At 40.6% G+C, this 23,017-nt stretch overlaps 1 protein-coding gene and 1 pseudogene across 1 annotated transcript in view; both read left to right on the top strand.

Moving 5' to 3' along the window:
* The window catches only part of LOC139452351 (G-protein coupled receptor dmsr-1-like), a 190,565-nt gene extending 178,606 nt beyond the window's left edge, over window positions 1-11,959 (top strand). The window contains exon 5 of the mRNA XM_071233800.1: window positions 9,618-11,959. Within this exon, the coding sequence (XP_071089901.1) occupies window positions 9,702-10,997 (1,296 nt within the window). The 5' untranslated portion in view covers window positions 9,618-9,701 and the 3' untranslated portion in view covers window positions 10,998-11,959. The remainder of the gene's footprint in view (window positions 1-9,617) is intronic.
* Window positions 11,184-21,000, top strand: LOC139451901 (uncharacterized; annotated as a pseudogene).
* The last annotated feature ends 2,017 nt before the right edge of the window (window positions 21,001-23,017 follow it).

Genomic DNA, 23,017 nt, shown 5'->3' with positions numbered 1-23,017 from the left:
ATTTACGAGTCTGTTTTTACGAAGATATAGAAGTGAAAAGGCCTGCTATTTCTGTGGGATATTTATGGCTAACAAAAAAGGCTAAAAAATAAACACAACAGGAGGAGCAGTCATTATTTATAAATATACTGATTTAATTAAAATGTGTAAATAAATTTTTATTGAATGAAAGAATGGCAATGTAAATGATTTTGTTTATTGTTCATCAGACGTAACTTATTATTTATGAAAAATTGTCATTTTTAGAAGTTATATAAGTTCATACAAATATCAGATGGTGTTAGCCACCATGAACAAGGATAGGCTGTTTTTAAAACAAGGAGATTGTCGTATTAGAATAAGGCAGAATTTTCATGGAGATGATGTTATTTTCCACATGACCATTTACACATAATGATGGTTCAAACATCTTCAGAACCCATGCAAACCTTTAGGTAATCATTTTCAATTGCTATCATAAATAAATATATCATTTTAATATTAAATCTTTATTTGGCAATGAAGAACCATTTTTAGTAACTTTGGGTATGTGAGCTTACATGGCTGACTGACTACTGGGGAAGGATTGTTTAGACTGTATTGGTCTACTGGCCATTTTGCTGAATCAAATAATTGCAAATAATTGGGTTTCAACTTCATCTCGGCTTGGGGAAGGTCACCTAAAACAGAATCCATGAGGATTGTGATTGATTAAAATAGTATTTATCATGATCTCCATCATGTTTGTCATTGATTACAATATAAAGTTTTGTTTCAATATGGTAAGAAACTGAGTTAAACATTTTACAGTGATTTCCTCAAGGAGTTCTGTTTTCTCCTGAAGAACCTTTGTAAAAGTATGATTAACAATTGGTGCCTTGCCCAGGTTTCAAGAAGAGGAACCATAACAAATGTCTCAACCCATTTCTCAACAGCTAAATGCAAACTAAAAATGTATCCTAAAAAATGAATGAAAATTGCTTGTTATTTCTTGGAGACCGCCATCTTGTCTTCAAAATTGCTGCCAGTTTCCGTAGCCCATCAGGCCCCTGTAGTGAAAGCTTATAATAAACAATGACCAAATGAGGGAATATGAAGAGGGAAGAGCTGGAAATGGTCTATAATTATTCCGTACCTCGAGGTCTGTCCTACACAGATATATCTATGATATATGTAAATATTTTGTGCTGGTTGCCAAAGTAAAACAGGTCCAAAGGAAAATACTCCAGAGTAGTCAATGTACAGACAGTTTATGTGGTACACTTCTGAACACAAATGTATATAATTATTAAATTATGAGATTGACATTCGGGAACATCTTAAATTCTGAACTATTTCTAAGATCCTTATCTGATATATGTAGGTATTTCTGGTGGTTAATGTGACAGTAAATGTCTCAGGGCTGAAATCATGCTGTAATTAGAATAATATATATATATATATATATCTTTCGAATAATTTCTTTCAAGTCATTTCCATAATTCAATATAATTAACTGTTGCTCGCAAACAAGCTTGGCTTCTCCTAGTCATACCTGTATTTAATTGACCCCAAAACAGTGAACAATGTGTCCTTTAGGAATTTGGCCGTCATGGTATATATCTGTGATGTTTCTGGTGGGACGATGCACCAATGGATTGTGGATCGTGATTTTTTACAAGTATTGATCACAGTCGCACACTGAGTAAAAATATCTAATCTGACCTCAAATGTTTGCTTTAATAACTGTTCCACTAAACACTAATGAGTGCATGTTAATAGTGAAAACATAAATATTTTCATTTGTTGTGCCATACTTGACACTGCCAAATGTAAATTGTCAGTGTGCCAGGTATTTGGCGATCCTGTCTATGATCAAGATGGCTTACGCACCACAGATAAGAGCACATGCAAGTATCGTGATGCGTATCAGATCTCACAGCCCTACGTGATGCACAGGTGAAGAAAGTAAGGATTAATCATCAGCTTTATTTCCTATAGGTGAGCTTCAGTACCGGTCACTCAATTACTGGTATATAAGTATTGGAGTCTCAGACAAAATCCCACTCCTGTATATATATTTTTATGGGAAGGAATATCTATATATCCTGTTATAAAGGGGATTACAATTCATGGGAAATGGCCCTGAATCCCTTTCTGTTCCAATAACCTTGTGCTTGTTGATGCCTGTATTTATTAAGCTTCTTGGAATTCTGAGTATTGATTTAATGTAGCGCTGCCGGTGGTTTGTCATGTCTTGTTGGTTCTTGATCAAAACAGTACATTGAAAACAATTCAGAAAAATGATGGTCAGAATATCGAACTTTATTTCCTAATTGTTTGTCCCTTGCAAACATCAAGCCTAGTGCCCATGGTTCAAGCTGTGCATCAATCTAAAGGTTGGGCATGTATCTCTAGGGAGGGTCTCGGTAGAACAGCCTCCACTGTCTATATATTGACATATGCCTCTCACATTAGTCCTGCCACCTGGGTCCCCCGTACTTCACAGGTTGGGGTGATTCTGTGGGGCGGATGTGCTACTACTTCAGCAGGCATGTTGAATCTGTCGGAAATGAGGTGCCAGGTCTCCCCACCCGGTTGTTGAAATAGCCAGTACTTTGTCAACTCTTGAGTCGGTCGTGACATGGTTAATGGGGGACTAGGGGATTGGCGCCGCATTTATTTATGAAGAGATCAGTGTCAGACGGCAGGCTTCATTCACGGAGAGTTCTTCAGGAAAGGGGAGGACATTTACTGATTCTGTCATTTTAGACGCTGGGACAAGGGAGCCTCTTCTGTCACCTTTCTGACCCTTCTTCTTCCTTCTCCCTCTTGTGTCTTCTTCTCCTCCCCCAGAGTGGTAGGGTAGTCTGGGGGTTAGAGAGGTCACTCATCACACTGAGGACTAGGGTTCAGTTCCCTGCATGGTTAAATATGTAAAGCTTCATGTCACCTGTCTGGTGTCACAAGTCACCACCTGCGATGAGTGTGTTGTTCCACCACAGTTTAGAAACCTGTATTCTGCTAAGTCCAGCTGCAACCTTCCAGGTGTACAAGAATCCCGTGACTGTAGGTTTAAATCCCAGATTCAACCTGATAATGAATCGGGTTTGTCCTCTCGCTCGCTCACTCACTCACTCACTCACTCACGCACTCACTCACTCACCCACCGCCATGTGTGCAAGCACGCACGCAAGCACGCAGGCACGCACGCAAGCACGCGCACGCACACACACACACACATAAATAGAGAGTTAAACAGTTTAAGTCAGGAAATGAGGTAATATTGATCATGGCCTTAGTAGATACCAACTGGGTACAGCCAACCCATCTTCATTCATCAACTCATCATATCACTCACCAAGCTCCTAATCCGTGATTCTCTCTTCAGTTTGTACACAAAGCACAAGCTTTGGAAGGAGCTTATACCTAACTCTCACACACGCCCAACCACCCACCCACTCACTCACTCACTCAACCTCTCACTCACTCACCCCACAATGGTTTATCTACACCAAACAGCGCCAAATTCAGAACCCCACCTTAAAAACCAACAACCCATCAATATTGCAGGAGAAGGCTACAGCAGAGATAGGCACCATAAACAATACACCCTATTGATCACGCTCCCACCTTATGACGCTTCTTAATGCTAATGCCCACACGAGGGATAACACGTTATCCAACATCTAGTATTATTTATTACATCATTACCCACATGGACTGCTGGGACCTCCTGGGTCAGGGCCCCTAAATCAGGGCCTGTGTGCAGGAGATAACTCCCCGTGCGGGGGGATCGGCGCTGTTAGTGGCAACATCAAATGACACTGATGGGCCAGAGATGTATGAAAAACTTCATGCATGGACTGACACTCCATATACTTGGCAGACAGGGGTGTCATGATGTACAAAGTAGTTGTTTTTTACTTGCTGGTTATGATGGCGGCTTATATTTAGGGCCTGGAACTAGAAATAGCATCGCCTCATTATGTTTCTACATTACTGTTTCCCATTGATATGTCTGGCTGAGTAAATGGGAGTAACTCGGTGCTAGTTGTGGAGGATGTGCAATTCACTGTGTGGAGTTGTTTCCCTTAGGAATGCCAGGAACCTATGGTCATGGGTTCAAATCCCCTATTCACCTAACCTTTTGATTCAGGGTTTGTCTGCACCATGCATTGCTCACTGGTTTAACTAAAGTGAGAAGCGTCTAAGACCGGCATCACGTTTTCCTTTCCTCCCACATCAAGCTGACACGCTGTAATATTAGGGAAATGTTTTGCATTGCAGCGTTTAACAATCTCACTCATAACTTGTAGACCACGGACATTAAAGGCCTCAATGATGGACATTGTTTGAGAATAATGAAAAGTATGGATGGAACAGAAAATTTGGATGTTATCTTTTGAAGAAATTTATAAGGAGAATGATTCTTAAAACATCATACACGGTTTCATGTTTCTGTGATGCTTGGGATTGACTATATCCCTACTAGGGGCGGTCGGGTAGCCTAGTGGTTTAAGCGTTAGCTCGTCACGCCGAAGACCCGGGTTCGATTCCCGACATGGGTACAATGTGTGAAGCCCATTTCTGGTGTCCCCCTCCGTGATATTGCTGGAATATTGCTTAAAGCGGCGTAAAACCATACTCACTCACTCATTCACTCACTATATCCCCACTGTGTAATTCTTGTGTTTGAAGGTGGTCGGGTTCAGAGACTTGGTTCATTCTTTCTTCTGATAAGTGAGTAACAAAGTTTCACGCTGTCATTGATTCAGTTCATTTAATATAAACGTCAACACCAGAGAATAACGTCTTGATTATCCACAATTCCATTGGGCGTAACAGGCAAAGTAGCAGTGACAATTATAGGAATGGATCACTGAAAATCAGTGATGACACCAGGTGTTCACAAAAGAACTTATGGAGAATCTACACCAGTTTTTCAACCCCACCAGTTTCAGAGAATTATTTTCATTTTTTAACTGCACTCGTGTCTTTCCTATTGGGATCACAGGTGGCCTAGTTTTCTTTAGAAGCTTCAATTTGTTGTGCAGAGTTGTATCACACACCAGAAGTGCTATTGTGGGTTCATATCATCACAGTTTGCCCTGATTATGTTTCTAGGTTTGTCAGCACCATACCCGTGCTCGTGGGTTTCACCAAAGAGGTAAAGGTCTGAGACCTGCATCACTTTGGGCTTTCCTCCCACATCAATCTGACATGCCGCGATATACCTGGAATATTGTCAGAAGCATTGTTAAACCCAAGTCAGTCACTCACGGAGTCATTTTTCAACTTCATTCAAGTCGTTTTTATGCTTTTTAAGCTTATTATGACTTGGGTGCGAAAGTCAGAAAGCTATGATTGTGGGTTCAAATCCTGGTTCGCCCCGATAATGTTTCTAGGCTTGTTAGCACCATACCAGTGCTCGTGGGTTTCACCGAAGTGGTAAACGTCTGAGACCTGCATCACTCCGGGCTTTCCTCCCACATTAAGCTGACACGCCGTGATATAACTGGAATACTGTTAAACGCGGCGTTAACCCGACTCACTCACTCACTCACTTATTATGACTTGTAAACTATCTGTTTATAACTGCAGCAGTCAATGACCTAAAAGTTAATCTTGCAACAAGTCCAATCCCATCTAATATAAACCCCACTAATAATTATCAAGTGGGGAATAAGAAGGAATTAAAGAAGTGTGCTTATATACAATGTATATAGTTCATGTTCCATACTGGAGTACTGATCAGAGAGTTTGATAACCATTATAACTAATCAGGTTTTATACATCTGAGCACATTGAAATTTGATTGAGATTAAGGGCAAAGGGCATCTACATCTCCTGATGATTTCTCCCGGTGCTTGCATGTAGTGCACCTTGTGTTGAACTCTGCCATCACAAGGAAGGGATGAAGACATAGCTAGAAGTCTTAGGATGAAGAAAGGAAGAGAAGAATATTGCTAACTAGGTTGCTGATTTGCCATAATTGCTTCATGGCTAGTCAACCAGCGTTATTAAGTACAGAGTCACTTTGAAGTGAGATTGGATGAGTTAGTTTGAACATGTTGATAACTTTGCGAGCTCCGTGGGAGGTAGGAGTCTTAAGTAGATTATTTCCTAATTTTCATACTTTGCAACTTGTGTTGATTATGATAATATTATCATTATGTTAATGGGCTAAGCTGTATCTTTTTACAAAGTGAATAAAAAATAAAATGTGAATTTGTTATGTTAAGGACATTCTGCTTTTAACTAGCTACAACTATTGAGATGCTTGTTTCGAAGTGGTAACAGTTTGTAGCGCATTATTTTTGTCCTGACATTTACAGAGGGAGGTGATTGGCTATGCAGACAAAATCATTTATTCTCTAAATTAATGACACTATAAAGGGGTAATGAAGAATGCCAGGGTGAAGATGCACTAAGCATACATAGAGTGAGTGAGTGAATATTGCTTAACGCCGCATCAGCAATTTTGCAGCTATTCACAGCAATAAGCATACATAGAAAAATAAAGTATAAAGAAAATGGGGGACTTTGCTTCACAATCTGGTGCTCATATTATGTAATTAGTTCCAAGTGTGAAACGGAGACACTGTTTCTGTAGGATCAGGTCATCAACTGCTAGGTAGAGGAAATTTGAGTTCACAGATAAACAAACCAGGTTTAGAATGACTTGAATTAAACTTGTTGAGACTGCCAATCAACCAGAACTAGTTGTCCCTTGGCAGTATGCTTAGATATTGAGCCTATTGCTCGTCTAGGTCTGAAGGTGTGATGAGAGCCCTGTGTGAACCCAAGACATTGTCTCATTTTAATTAGGTACAATATGTGAATCCCCCCCCCCCCCCCCCCCCCCCCACACACACCCCACACCCCCACCCCCCCCCCCCACACCCCCACACAACCCCCACACACACACACACACACACACACCCACACACACACACACCCACACACACACACTCACTCACTCACTCACTCACTCACTCAGAGAATAAATAGAGGGATAAACAGAGGTCAAATTGATCACGACCTTCAAAATACAATCTCAGTATAAACCAATTGGGTACAACCAACTCACCCTCATTCATCAGTGGACTAACTGTCATCAAAGTAGGAAGATCCCAAACAGCCGACCAGGTGGGTGACAGCGTCCAAAGGTTCCTTGGTGCAGACAGATAAATTACTGTATTACTCACCAAGCTCCTAATTTGTGATGTTGTCGTGGGTTTGTAGATATATTACCAGCAAAGGAAGGAGCTAATGCCTAACTCACCTACCCACTCATCCAACAAACCAACCAGCAACCCAATCAACCAACCACAAACCCACCCAGTCACTCACTCAAAATGATAAGCATATCCTGCTCCACAAGTGACACAAACACATGCAAAGACAAAACAATAAATTGATTTCTTATATTTACACATGTGTGTGCTGACTCGATTCCAAAAGAAACACAAAACCAGGATGAATGTCACAGGTCTATGCTGGGTTCCAACTGTCTGTCTGCAGTAGTTAATGCTGGTAGGTGGCGTTGATGCAAGTGAGAAGGGGCGATAAACCTATCTTGAAGTAACAACGGCTTAGTCTCCCACATCAAACTGGCATGCCTTGATAACTGAAATACTGTTCAAAGTAGCGCTATCAACCCAAGTGACTCATTCACGATACAATAAGACACCTTTTGATGCCTTGAATGTTCCTATTCTTCCATGATCTGTCCGAATCTGTTAATGTGCATTCTTCCTCTGTCCGAATCTGTTAATGTGCATTCTTCCTCTGTCCAAATCTGTTAATGTGCATTCTTCCTCTGTCCAAATATGTTAATGTGCATTCTTCCTGTCCGAATCTGTTAATGTGCATTTTTCCTCTGTCCAAATCTGTTAATGTGCATTCTTCCTCTGTCAGAATCTGTTCATGTGCATTCTTCCTATCAGAATCTGTTAATGTGCATTCTTCCTTTGTCAGAATCTGTTAATGTGCATTCTTCCTCTATCAGAATCTGTTAATGTGCATTCTTCCTCTGTCAGAATCTGTTAATGTGCATTCTTCCTCTGTCAGAATCTGTTAATGTGCATTCTTCCTCTGTCAGAATCTGTTCATGTGCATTCTTCCTCTGTCAGAATCTGTTCATGTGCATTCTTCAACGATCTGACAAACGACACTGATAATGTGCATTATCTGCCATGGTTTCGCCATCTTGTGTTCTGATATGACCGCCTTCATGGTCTAGTGGTAGAGCGTCTGCCCAGAGAGCGGAAGGTCCTGGGTTCAAAACTTGGCTGTGTCATACCAAAAGATGTTGACAGATGGTACTTGTTGTTACCCTGGCGGTCGGCATTGAAGGGATTAAACAGCTTGGGATCCGTTTACTGTGTCTCAGTGAGCTAGCACTATAAAATCCATTAATCCAAAGATAACATTTTACATGATATATGTTTTGTAATTTTGTTTATCAAACTTTTAAAAATCCTATCTAAGTCATTGATACCTGTCTACGAGAGGCTTATTGTTCCAGAATTTTTTGTTACGACTTTTAATAACCACTTATCTGATTGATTTTGTATATTTTCATATTAATGTCCCTGTTGATAATCCAGCTGACAGTTTAATGTATATTTATGTCATCTGGAGTAACTGCATGTATTATATAGTCCTCATTAACTTGTCAACAATATATCATTTATTTTGGGATTAAAATTGTTCATCTGAATGTATGTCTTAACAACATAAATCAAACTTCTGGTTTAGGCTAGTGGAATAATATAAACGGTTTCTCTTTTAGAATAAGGCCAGTAGAATGGTATAAACTGTTTTTCTTTTAGAATAAGGCCAGTAGAATGGTATAAACTGTTTTTCTTTTAGAATAAGGCCAGTTGAATGGTATAAACTGTTTTTCTTTTAGAATAAGGCCAGTTGAATGGTATAAACTGTTTTTCTTTTAGAATAAGGCCAGTAGAATGGTATAAACTGTTTTTCTTTTAGAATAAGGCCAGTAGAATGGTATAAACTGTTTTTCTTTTAGAATAAGGCCAGTTGAATGGTATAAACTGTTTTTCTTTTAGAATAAGGCCAGTTGAATGGTATAAACTGTTTTTCTTTTAGAATAAGGCTAGTAGAATAGTATAAACTGTTTTTCTTTTAGAATAAGGCTAGTAGAATGGTATAAACTGTTTTTCTTTTAGAATAAGGCTAGTAGAATAGTATAAACTGTTTTTCTTTTAGAATAAGGCTAGTAGAATGGTATAAACTGTTTTTCAACATGATATCGACACCATGGTGGCTAGTCCCATTGATTATGATAGAGTTTGCGAGAAATTTAACATTGAAAAACTAACATGCTAAAGAAAGCCCTCAATAATCTTTTGTCTGTAAAGAATGTCTTCATGTCCATGAAAACTGGTGTCTGGCAAGTCTCTTTGCTTCCAACACTAGAACCACGGGAATGGGTTAAGGGGTTAGTGTAGGTTTACCAAAGACTGGAGATATAGGGGATGGCTACAATGAAGTATACCTATAATTAAATCCAACTATCACCACGGTGACGTTCACTTTTGAGTAGGTATTAGGCCAAGACATACATAGCAGTTGAGACATATCATAGTTATAACTTTATTTAACCTTACTCAATTCTTGTATTTCAGAGTGGATGACAGCCTTGGCTATGTTCCTGTCCGAGTGAGGGATTACTGAGTTGTCTGCCTGCTGTGACCTTCACCTTGTCCACGATGACGACCTACTCGGGTCACAACACAACTGGGAGTTTCCTCCACATTGCCTTCTCCCCTTACAGTCCATTAACAACAGTCAGCCCCAACATGACCACAGAACCAACTCAAGGATCTGAGGGTCCAAACTGCACTGCAAAATACATCCCTGGCGTGCTCAGCGAATCAGCCGCAATCGGCCTGGAGTCCTTTAGCAGCAGCTATGGACACTATCATGGTTATGTCAGTGCCATAGTGTGCTTCTTCGGTATGATGGCAAACATTGCAAACATCATTGTGTTGACTCGCAAGAATATGATCTCGTCCACAAACACGATATTGATGTGGCTGGCTGTTGCTGATCTGCTGACGATGATGTCCTATTTCCCTTTCGCCATCCACTTTTACATCCTGCGTGATCCACAGCTTCAAATGTTCCACACTCTCTATCATGGCTGGATTTGGTTCCTAATGTTTCATGCTAACTTCAGCATTGTGTGTCACACTGTGGCAATATGGCTGACGATTGCTCTTGCTATATTCCGTTACATTTACATATGTATGCCCACAAGAGGCATGGTGTACTGTAGTCTAAGACGTGCAAAAATTACAATATTCGTAGTTTATTTTCTGACTTTTATCATCTGTATTCCAAATTATGTCATTAATCGTATACATGAAATGACACGAGAGAAGATGCACATGATGTATGGTATACCGATGCCGGAAGCAGGCAACGGAACCGGAAACCATACTCAGGATCTTGTGTATTCTCCGTATCAGTGGAGGGAATCGGAAGTTGCCGAGGTCATTCTACAGATCAACAATTGGATCCAGGCAATCTTTATCAAACTGATTCCATGTGTTATGCTGATGACACTCACAATTCTGCTCGTCCATGCCATGCACAAAGCCTACCGCAAACGCATGAGGTTAAAATCGGAAGGACGCAAAGCCGAGTCGGACAAACATGGTGAACACAATCGTACAACTGGGATGTTGCTGGCTGTGGTGGCGTTGTTCATGATCACCGAGTTACCACAAGGCCTTCTGTCTCTGATGAATATCTTCATCCCTTGTTTTCAGGACATGGTGTACAACAGGCTCGGGGACCTCCTCGACATCATGGCTCTCCTCAATAACTCTATCAACTTTGTCCTGTACTGTACAATGAGCAAACAGTTCCGAGACACCTTCATGGAAGTCTTCTGTAAAGTCTGCACCAAAAACAAACCAGGCTGGCTCAAACTAAAGGTGGTCTCTTCCACCAATGGGAACTCAAGATCCTCTGAAACTACCAATCATACACATGTTTAATGGTCACTTGCTGATCAGTAAAGACAGAGATCATTCTATTGCTTCATCAGTGAGATCTCTGAGGTTTGCAAGAAGAATAGTGGAACCAGGAAGCTTTGGTAAATGGAAGTGGTTTATAGTCTGGTTGCCGTGGTTGCTGTTCCTGGAAGCTGCTGCAGATGTCAGGTATGGGAACAGTGCAAGAAAATGGTAACCAGTGAACTGTGGAACTGTAGTCTGTTCAGTCGGAAGGAAGAGGTCACAGGTTACCATGGTTACTGTTCCTGGAAGCTGTTGTTGCAGATGTCATGTATGGAGACAGTGTTCACTTGGAACTTGATGTCAGAAATAAAATTATGGATTGAAAGGTCACAGCAGTGATATAAATACTTAGCTAGATTGTGTTTCCTATTTGGAGCATCAAGTGACAATGATCTTACAGTTGTATGTAAGCAAGAATTAGCCTTGAACATGGACAATGAATAATGAATGAATTTCGTGTTGCCAGTCTGCTGGGCTCCCTTGAGGTGGGAGACATGTGGATGCAATCTGATTCATTTTGTAACCAGAGTGTGTACAGTGGACCCTGATGTATGAAGATGTGTGATGAATTGATGGCAGCCTGACCTGATGCACTGTCAGTGGAAGCTGGTTATTTCTGGCAGGCTTGGAAAGTGATAGCTTACTTCTGAGGATTGAAACTGTTTTCAAATGATTTGTCAGAACTAACGACATGATGTTTTGATGAGGACTTGTGGAGCTCCCATTGACCTTGGAATTTACCAGAATGTTTGTTGATTCCACGGATCTGAGAGATGTAAAGGAACTGATGTGTACAGAGGACTGAGTGACTGGTTCATGTGATGGTTATGTGATGAAGCTCTTCAGTTCCACTGTCCCACAAAGCACTGTCCACTTCATGGACAGGTTGGGATTGGTAAGAAAATACTGTATCCTGTGTCCAAACTGTACAGGTGTAAACTAAACAGACTTGAAGAAACATTGTCCAAATGAACATGTCCCTAACCTGCTGCCATGGTCCAGGAGGAGAGTCTGTGACTGATTGGGTGGGAACAATGTCCTGCTCGGCAGGTATCCCTGACGTCCCTGCCCGGCAGGTATCCCTGAAGTCCTGGCCAGATACTCGCTGCCTCTACATGGTAACAGTAAAGCTCTTCTCACAGTGTTACTGTGGTGGATAACACCATATGACCCCTTGCTGTGTTCTGTTACCTGATAGAGCAACAGGAGGTTGGACTGGACTTCAGGGATTTCTGCCAGCAACAAAGTCATGCCTGGAATAAAAGTCAGCCTTTTGTATCAACAACAAATGTTTGAATGATGAAGAATAAGTTTGTTTTGACTATAGTGGCTTCTTCAAACAAGACTGTTTGACTGGGATATAGTTAATCTTAACAGAGAATTCTGCTGGCAACAAGGAAAGTTCATCTTAACATGAAGGATTCTGTCAGCAACAAGACTGTTTGACTGAGATAAAGTTAATTTCAACATGTATGATTTAGTCAGCAACAAGACTGTTTGATTGAGATTAAGTTCATGTTAACATGAAGGATTCTGTCAACAACAAGACTGTTTGACTAAGATAAAGTTCATCTCAACATGGATGATTTAGTCAGTAACAAGACTGTTTGACAAAGAAGGAACATGTTTTCCGGACTTCAGAAATGAGACTTGTTTGACTTTGTAAGTTCATTGTGATTGGTGACTTCTGTCAGAAACAAGACTGTTTGACTGGGATTAAGGTCACCCTAATTTGGTGATTTTTGCAGAAACAAGACCATTTGAACTAGCATCAGCGATTTTCAACCAGTTGAACTGTATAGTTCAGCAGTTGTGTTAAAATGAGGTCAAATGTTTGTGCATGCTTTCAATATCAAGACCTACTAGTGATACAGAGGTTTAATAAATGAACCGAGTTTATAGGAAAATCATGCCAGTGAGTGGGAAGCTAAAAACGGGGATACAGTGGGCCATTTGTACCCCCAAAACATAATGGAAAGTATATTTTAAGCAGTAGCCGTAGCAGATTTCACTCTCGAGTGTTGAGAAATAATTGTAAATAGATATAGGTTGGCGTGTTGTTGTGTATGTTCTAAAATAGATCATGATCATGTTTGTGTTATGGATATTATCTAAAGATGCTGATAATAAGCTAAGTACATAATTTTCTGTTGTTATCCAATCATTATCAAAATTATGTACATTATAATTTAAAAACATAAAAAGTGAAGTCCAGTTTTAAATTACTTCTGAAATTTGAATTTAACCGAAGTTGTGCACATATTATTTATGATTGCTGCATGTATTGTTATCTTACTTAAGTATTACTCGCTCTATAAGTTATTGGTCACAATTGCTTAATCTCTACCGAGCAAGCTCAATTATATGTTTGATGCTTGAACAGGTTCATCAATACTGTGTGTATAGCAGTGGTGAAGATGGCCCAAAGTGGGGGATTTTATGGCACTTCCCTGACTTACTCTTAGCAATAAGACATTTCCTTCTGGATGACTTGTATAGAAATCTAATAGTCGATATGTCTAATTTTACTTTTTACATATTTGATGGTCTTTATTTTGGGAGATATTGTGAAATATTCAATTTGTTTGGAAAAGTGATTTTGAAAATATTGCCATGATGCATTTTCACACACGTATCAAATATTTTTTTTAGGATTTCATTGGAGGTTTTTGGTTAAAATTGTATGAAAATGCACTTGTACAGAAAATATTATATTGAAATTGATTTGAATGGTAATAAATTCTACTCTATTTTCAAAGAATTTATCATTTTTAGAAAATCAGCAATACCATTTTTTTCACACTTCTATAACTATTCATTATGTTTGGAGTTTATTTGTTTAATGATTATTTTAGAAATCTTTGTTTATTTTAAATTTCCAACAACTGTTTATGAACTTATTTTCTTGATACATTTCATCAATATTGGGCAATATGAAATAGTATTTATTTGAACTTGACAAGTTACATATCACCTGTGTATATAGTCTGTCAATAACATGTACATGTATCTATATAGTCCATCAGAATAATTGTGTGATGCTGTTTTTATTTATGTATGTTTTTTTATAATTTGAGGCAGATGAAACTTGGAAAGGATTAAATCTGTACTTATCAATACATCAGCCGATATAACTTTAAAATATTTTTGTGAAAAAGAACAAACAGAAAACTCATCCAAACCTATATTTTCAAAATAACCAAGTCACCAGTTTTCTGTCTTTATAGGCAGTGAGCTGAACAAAATGAACAAACTTGGCAGGTGGCCCAGTCGTCATCTATGACAGAACAATTTGATGTGCAGAGTTGCCTCCCTGCCATATGATCATGGGTCGAATCCCAGATTTACACAGATTGTGTTTCTAGGTTTGTCACTACCATCCCTGAACTCATGGGTTTCTATATGCTGGTAAAAGTCAAGACCCGCATCATTTAGGTGTGTCCTCTCACATCACGTCAGGCTGCAAGCTGAAATACTGTTACACCCTGCTGACTCACTCATCCCATGAAGTTGAACAACTCCTATGTGTGCAGAAAGAACTGACAATGTCTAGGGTTTCAGTCATTAGATCACATTAAAAAAACAGAACTCTTGCGAATACAAAACCTCTATTACATCGTTGCCATAAATCCTCATTGCAAACATTTATTTCTTAGTAAGCAGAAAGGGGGCTCGGGTGGCCCAGTCATCTAAGGCGCTGCGATTCGCTGTGCAGAATTTTGTGTCCCTTGGGCACGCCAGAAACCTATGATTGTGGGTTCGAATCCCAGTTCGCCCCGATTATGTTTCTAGGTTTGTCAGCACCATACCTGTGCTCGTGGGTTTCACCGAAGTGGTGAGACCTGCATCACTTTGGGCTTTCCTCCCACACTAAGCTGGCACGCCGTGATATGACTGGAATACTGTTAAAAGCGGCGCTCAACCCAACTCACTCACTCACTAGTAAGCAGAAACCTGAATGGCAACCACCCTAGAAACAATTGTGCACACAGAATATTTTGAATGATAAGAACGTACCTTTCTCATTTTTTTTATTGCCAGATAAGTTGATGAGTCAGCTTTTAAAATTTTCAAGTTTCATACAACAAATGTTAGAAATTCTAGGAAGGCATGAAACATGAACAAAACACCAAGTTTAAGAACAAAGATGGTAGTGGCATCTTGTGCAGTATCGTATCGCCTGTTTCTGACTGTTTGATGTTCTATATCTTGTGAGGTATTACACTTACCATTTTGTGAAGTTTGTTTCAGATTCGGAGTATATTTAATGTTCATTTGTTAGGCTAAAAAAAAATACTAGTCTTGGTTCTCAGGCACCGCCCACATCATCATAAAGTTTGCCGCACGTTTCCTTCTTATTAATAATCCTTAAATATTCCAAGTCCAACAGTAATCAAATACTGTATTCCAGTATTTTACTTATCAAGGAATACATTTATTTAGGGAGGCCCTTTCCCAGGTTGATTGATTACACAACTCTTTATTGGTTACATACTAGTTTAAACAAACGAAAAAAGATACCGCCCGCACGCACTATATTTTCAAAAACCATTGCCTGAGAACCAATTCTTTTATTTTTTTAAGCCTTATGAATGTAGATGTATTGTCAATTTATATATATGAACAAAAGACGTTAGAAGTCATGATTATCTCGAGGGATATATTTATGTAATTGTGTGCTCTTCATTGCAGCAAATTATCCCCCCCAAATATTGATGATCCCTAACATGTTTTGTTCAGTATAGAAAGTTAAAACAAATGATTTAAGAAAAAATCAAATGTCATTGTGATGTATGAACAGGTTATTTTGTTTTGTCATGTCTAAAACATATTTATGGATGTCGGTTTTGATTTGCTTCAAATCAACACAGGACTCGTATCTCATGTCAGATATTATTAGAAATTCTAATGTAAGTTTGAAACTATAAATCTTTCGGAAAATATCATAAAATTTGAAATTCGTGTGCAGCTCATTTCTTCAACGGTTTATAGAATGTTCTAATTAATGTAGAACAGGTGTTCAGATGAACATCAGTAGGGAAGGAATCAGCACTGTTCCACAGATTCATGGTCTTCTAAAACCTTCGTAGTCAGTTTCATCTTTTCATACCTATTGGGATAAAACAAGGACTAGGGGTCTCAGAGTCAGTATTGTGTCTGAGTGGGATATCCATATTTCACATCATGAGGAGGGTAAGAAAAACATTACCTGTCATCTTTTCTCTGGTATTAGACTCATTTGTGAAATAAATCATGTAAATATTAATCTCGACCGTTTTAAGTATGTCCCAATTCAGATTAGTTGTTGTTTTTTCTTCAAATTTAACTTTAATTTTGTTATTATTTTGAAACCATAAGTAACCATGGTAAAACCAGTAAAGTGAGGTATGACATAATTTCTCAACAGCTTTTATCTGCTGCATAATGTAACCGTCACATTCTGTAAAGGCAGACACTTGGGTCCCTTAGCTGCGGAAATCTGCCCAGAATCAACCGACTTTGAACATTAGTTAGTGAGCATCAAACCTCCATTTCAGTGCTTTCTATAAATGAAGTATGAGTGGTGACTGTCAGAATCCTCCAGCCACACACTCTACTCTGCCTTCCTTACTTGAGTATGATCATGCACCCCATCAGTATGAAGCCTGCCAACAGCGGAACCTTAACTGCTCTAGTGTATGATCACACCCCATCACTACCCTGGCTGTAGTGGTGTACGATCACACCCCATCACACCCCATCACAGCCCATCACTACCCTGGCTGTAGTGGTGTACGATCACACCCCATCACAGCCCATCACTACCCTGGCTGTAGTGGTGTACGATCACACCCCATCACAGCCCAGCACTACCCTGGCTGTAGTGGTGTACGATCACACCCCATCACAGCCCATCACTACCCTGGCTGTAGTGGTGTACGATCACAGCCCATCACTACCCTAGCTGTATTGATGTACGTTCACAGCCCATCACTATCCTGGCTGTAGTGGTGTACGATCACAGCCCATCACTATCCTGGCTGTAGTGGTGTAAGATCACAGCCCATCACTATCCTGGCTGTAGTGGTGTACGATCACAGCCCATCACTATCCTGGCTGTAGTGGTGTACGATCACAGCCCATCACTACCCTAGCTGTAGTGGTGTACGTTCACAGCCCATCACTATCCTGGCTGTAGTAGTGTTAGATCACAGCCCATCACTACCCTGGCTGTAGTGGTGTACGATCACAGCCCATCACTACCCTGGCTGTAGTGGTGAACGATCACAGCCCATCACTATCCTGGCTGTAGTAGTGTAAGATCACACTCCCCTGGCTGTAGTGGTGTACGATCACACACCCATCACTACCCTGGCTGTTCTAGTGTACAATCACACTCCCATCAGTACCCTGGCTCTACTGGTGTACGATCACACACCCATCACTACCCTGGCTCTACTGGTGTACGATCACACACCCATCACTACCCTGGCTGTTCTAGTGTACAATCACACTCCCATCAGTACCCTGGCTCTACTGGTGTACGATCACACACCCATCACTACCCTGGCTCTACTGGTGTACGATCACACTCCCATCACTACCCTGGCTCTACTGGTGTAAGATCACACTCCCATCACTACCCTGGCTCTACTTGTGTAAGATCACACTCCCATCACTACCCTGGCTCTACTGGTGTACGATCACACACCCATCACTACCCTGGCTCTACTGGTGTAAGATCACACTCCCATCACTACCCTGGCTCTACTGGTGTACGATCACACTCCCATCACTACCCTGGCTCTACTGGTGTACGATCACACACCCATCACTACCCTGGCTCTACTGGTGTACGATCACACTCCCATCACTACCCTGGCTCTACTTGTGCAAGATCACACTCCCATCACTACCCTGGCTCTACTGGTGTACGATCACACACCCATCACTACCCTGGCTCTACTGGTGTACGATCACACTCCCATCACTACCCTGGCTCCACTGGTGTACAATCACACCCCATCAATACCCTGGCTGTCCTAGTGTACAATCACACCCCTGGCTGTACTGGTGTACAATTACGCCCCATCACTACCCTGGCTGTACTGGTGTACAATTACGCCCCATCACTACCCTGGCTCTACTGGTGTACGATCACACTCCCATCACTACCCTGGCTCCACTGGTGTACAATCACACCCCATCAATACCCTGGCTGTCCTAGTGTACAATCACACCCCTGGCTGTACTGGTGTACAATTACGCCCCATCACTACCCTGGCTGTACTGGTGTACAATTACGCCCCATCACTACCCTGGCTGTACTGGTGTACAATCACACCCCATCAATACCCTGTCTGTCCTAGTGTACAATCACACCCCTGGCTGTACTGGTGTACAATCACACCCCATCACTACCCTGGCTGCACTGGTGTACAATCACAACCCATCAATACCCTGGCTGTAGTGGTGTACGATCACACCCCATCACTACCCTGGCTGTCCTAGTGAACGATCACACCCCATCACTACCCTGGCTGCACTGGTGTACGATCACACCCCATCACTTCCAGGCTGCACTGGTTTCAGATCACACCCCATAACTTCCCAGGCTGCACTGGTGTACGATCACACCCTTTCACTAAGAAGCTGCACTAAGCCTAAAGCAGGTATTGATATCTCTTACCCATGTAGTAACAGGGAAACTATCACAAATAATCAATACTTTCCAGGATACTTTGCTTCGGGAAGTGACCTGCCGACACTGCAGGACATCTACTCACCATGTGTGTAATCGCCTCACTTATCATCCCTATGATATGCTCCCATGTTGATTTGTATAGAACACATTTGTAAATTTGACAGTATCGAGTCCCAGATACCATCTACACCTGACCAGACATGTATATTAAGTAGTGCTCCTTTGTTGTTCGTTCTTGAAAGTGTAAATATATTTGGCTGTTTGTACAGTTTCAGAAATTAGCAGATGTTATTGATTGTAACATTGTGATTATATTGTTATGTACATTGACAATCACAATTATGAACATGTTGATTAGGTGAATGTAGCCAAATTATTGCTTACACTGTCTTTAGATTTGTACAACGTACAGTTTCTCTTCAGTCCAGCATTTTTACTTGCTGATGTTAGCAGTGATAATTGAGTTGCCTTCAGATGAACTACTGACAACTGCAAGATTAAAGGAGTTCTCTCACCAGTGAATGAGGCTGAATCCAAAAACACAAATCAGTCTACGCTAAGTGGTGAATGAATCAGTATGTCTATACCGAGACTCCAGCAGAGTGGCTGGATCCCCTTTACTGTATTATCAGGAGGGGGCACAGTTGGCCCAGTCATCGAAGGCGACGTGATATTTTGTGAGTTGCATCCCTTGGATGTTCCAGGGTGCCAATGTACAAATTGATCTTAGCGCTAAGGTGATCGAACTCCCATACCTTACCATAGATTTACGACAGTCGTAACGCTAAGGTTGTTTTGTTCAATGGCACCCAAAAACCTATGGGTTCAAACCCTGTTTTTGTCTCTAGGTTTGTCAGCACCTCCCTATTCTCACATAATTACAGGCTTTTCTCGAACTGACATAACTGAAATAGCAGTTGGAACTTGCTCGCTCTGAGGATTAATGGCCACATCAGCTGCTTCATCAGTGCCTCAATATATGACTGGCCTGGAATTCCCTGGTTACAATATTATCACTGATTATCACCACAGGTGCTAAATGAAATGTAGCCACAAAAAGGGTTTCAGCCAATAGGTGGCTCCGATTCCCAAATATATAACCAAGAGTCTCCCACTATTCTCAATGAGACGAAATTTTATTAAAAGTATTGATATACCTCCGATTACATATTTGCTTAGGAAGCCTGAGTTATAAGTGATAGATACAAATACCTAACCCTGAAGACTGTAACGTGGAGCTAACATGAAAAATCCAAGACTTTGTTCAAGAGCTACATACTGAACAAAAAATGTAAAGGATCATGAAATATCAAATGTTCTCAGTCTTTGCTACAAAAACAATTCCCGAAAACTATTCATGATTCCTTATTCTTTTCTTCAGTATATTTCGGAATCGGAGGTGCCCAATTGTATCAGACGACCCACTGGGTACGTTCTTCTGGTACTTGTGCTGGGAATGACCCCTACAGCAACATCATCACGTGGTGTTCACAATACCCGCTGGTGGTCATGATAATGTTCAGGCCCGTGCCAAACTTGGAGAATAGATTCTTTTTCTGTAGAATGTTTCTTATGAGGTATTGTGCTTTTGGTTGGCTGTTTACTAGAAAGAGAAAAAAAACCACAAACTGGTTTGTAATTGGTTTTATCCGACCACTGTCACTTCCATTTAAATGGTTTATTTAATCGACAATGTTATGCTATATTTTGTGGGGATTTCACCGCACACAGTAACTTAATTGACAATTAGTATAATGTACTGTGAAGAATCCATTTGCATAGACATATTTGATAACCTATTATTTATCATGCGTTGACTCAATAGAAACTGGTAGAGAAGGGTCAAAATCATATTGGTGTTTCAAATAGCCCTTTAAGAAAGAAAAGGAAAAAAACTATACTTTTATCACTGGACACAAAGAACTTTTTTTTTTTATCCTTCACCATATTAAGCCTGAATACTGATACAGCGTGGATTTTTTGCGAATGTAATGCCCAGCATCATCAAATTATTAGATCTAAAATTGGAAGCTCTTGCAATCCCTTATGAGGAATTTTGCTGAAATGTTTTAAAACAAGCAACCACTTATTTGGATATGCCCCGATCTTTTCTGTTGTACCAGACGTTTCGTTCAGCTGGGAACGAGGACATGTATAATTTGTGAAGCTACAGAATGGCTCCTGTGCAGGAGAACACTGCATGTATATACCGTGACTTTGTACCATGTATGTATGTGAGTAGCCAGTCGACACCATCGTCAAACTTGAGTGCCTGTCACCTTAATGTCAGTGATTGTATTGTAGACATGTCCAGTCAAAATGCAATAAATCTCTTCAATAGAATGTTGAACTTCGTTTTTTATCACAACAGTTCAGAGGAAAGAAGGGGAGCTGTGGGGAAAAAAGAAGCATCACAAATATCATCGACAGTAGTTCCTGTGACAAGTAGTACTGTTTGTTTGTTGGTTTGTTAGTTGTTTAACGCCGCATTCAGCCATATTCCAGCTATATGACAGCTGACTAAATAAACGAGTCAGGGCCAGACAATCCAGTGATTGACATCATGAGCATCGATGTACGTATTTGGGATATGATGACATGCATCAACCAAGTCAGCGAGCCTGATCCACCCGATCCCGTTAGTCGCCTCTTACAACAAGCAGAGGTCTCTACCCGGATCTTCATGGCTATCTGGCCAAGGGAGGGGTCATACAGATGCTTGTAAACAGAAATGAAGGTTGACATTGACACGATTACATATCGGAGCCTTGCAGATTTGGTTATTTCCTGAAATTAAGGATTGTACTGTGCTCAATTTGGATTTTATTTATTTTGAGGATAATATACTTTTGAATGAGATAAATATATTTCTGGGACTATATCAGTTGATCAATTGGGACAAGTTATCATGGAACCCTAATTTTGCATGTTCCTGTTTACCCTTGTAGTATGACCTGACCCTTTAAGATTCCGGGGGAGAATAGGTCTTCAGCAACCCATACTTGCCGTATAGGGGACTGACAGGATCGGTTGGTCAGGCTCGCTGACTTGGTTGATGCATGTCATCAATCCCAATTGCGTAGATCAATGCTCATGATGTCAATCTGGATTGTCTGGTCCAGACTCGATTATTTACAGACCTCCGTGAGTGCAGCGTTAAACAACAAACAAAATAAAACAAAAATAGTGTGACCTTTATGATCTAATGGCACATTGAACTTTCAAAACAAGGGTGAGCTACTAACCTCTATTGGATATTACTGGAAACCGCCTCCGTGGTCTAGTGGGAGAGTGGAAGGTCCGGGGTTCGATCCGTGGCCGCATCATACCAAAAGACGGTACTTGTTACCTTGTCTGGCGCTCGGCATTAAGGTGCTAAAACAAGCACTGGTTTGCTTCGGGTCAGTATACTGTGTCTGAGTGGGGTATTCATGTTAAACTGTGCCATGGTATCTCAGTGTGCTAGCACTATAAACCAGCATCAGTCCAGACTAGTGCAAGCAGCCACACACACACACACGTGCATGCAGGTCACTATATAAGTGCAATAATCTAAAAGCAACATTAAACCCCATTTCACCTCACCTGATATTACTTGACCGTTCTGGGGGCACAGGGGGCCCAGTCGTCAAAGGTGCCGAGATTTGCTGTGCAGAGTTGTGTCCCTTGGGTATGCCAGAAACCTATGATTGTGGTTTCGAATCCCGGTTTGCACTGATTATGTTTCTAGGTTTGTCAGCACCATACCCGTGCTCGTGCATCACTTCAGGATTTCCTCCCACATTAAGCTGACACGCTGTGATATGACTGGAATACTGTCAAAAGCGGCGTTAAACTCAACTCACTCACTTGACTGTTCCCACAGATTCCATTCAGATAGCCATATTCAATACAAACAAGTGAGTACACTATACCCTGTGCAACACCTGTAATACAGAACACAGAACAGGTAAGGTGTGGGCCTGCAGAGTTGCCTCCCTTGTATCATTGTTACGTAAACAGCGTCCAGTCGAGAGGCATGTTTCTCTTTACTCTAAATAATCTTACCAGCAGTTAACAACCGTAACATGGTCTCAGAGCGTGATCAAAATCAACCCAAAGAATTTCTCAATCGAAGAAAAAGCAAGTATTCAATCGAAATACTGTCAAATTTGAAACAGCGTGGGCCACTACACGTGATTCAGTTTTCGTGCATTGACATTCATGAAGTTTTATCTCATTTCGATGATAAATCTGTGAATTATGTTACTTTGTGTGCAAAGTATTATTAATATTTGCCATTACTGACCGATTTTGATGCTTTCACAATTGTCAA

This window comes from Haliotis cracherodii, unplaced genomic scaffold (assembly GCF_022045235.1).
Source record: "Haliotis cracherodii isolate W230 unplaced genomic scaffold, xgHalCrac1.p SCAF_9, whole genome shotgun sequence".
NCBI lineage: Eukaryota > Metazoa > Mollusca > Gastropoda > Lepetellida > Haliotidae > Haliotis > Haliotis cracherodii.
Note: the sequence above shows the minus strand (reverse complement) of the source record. Positions and strands in the feature narration are given on the sequence as shown.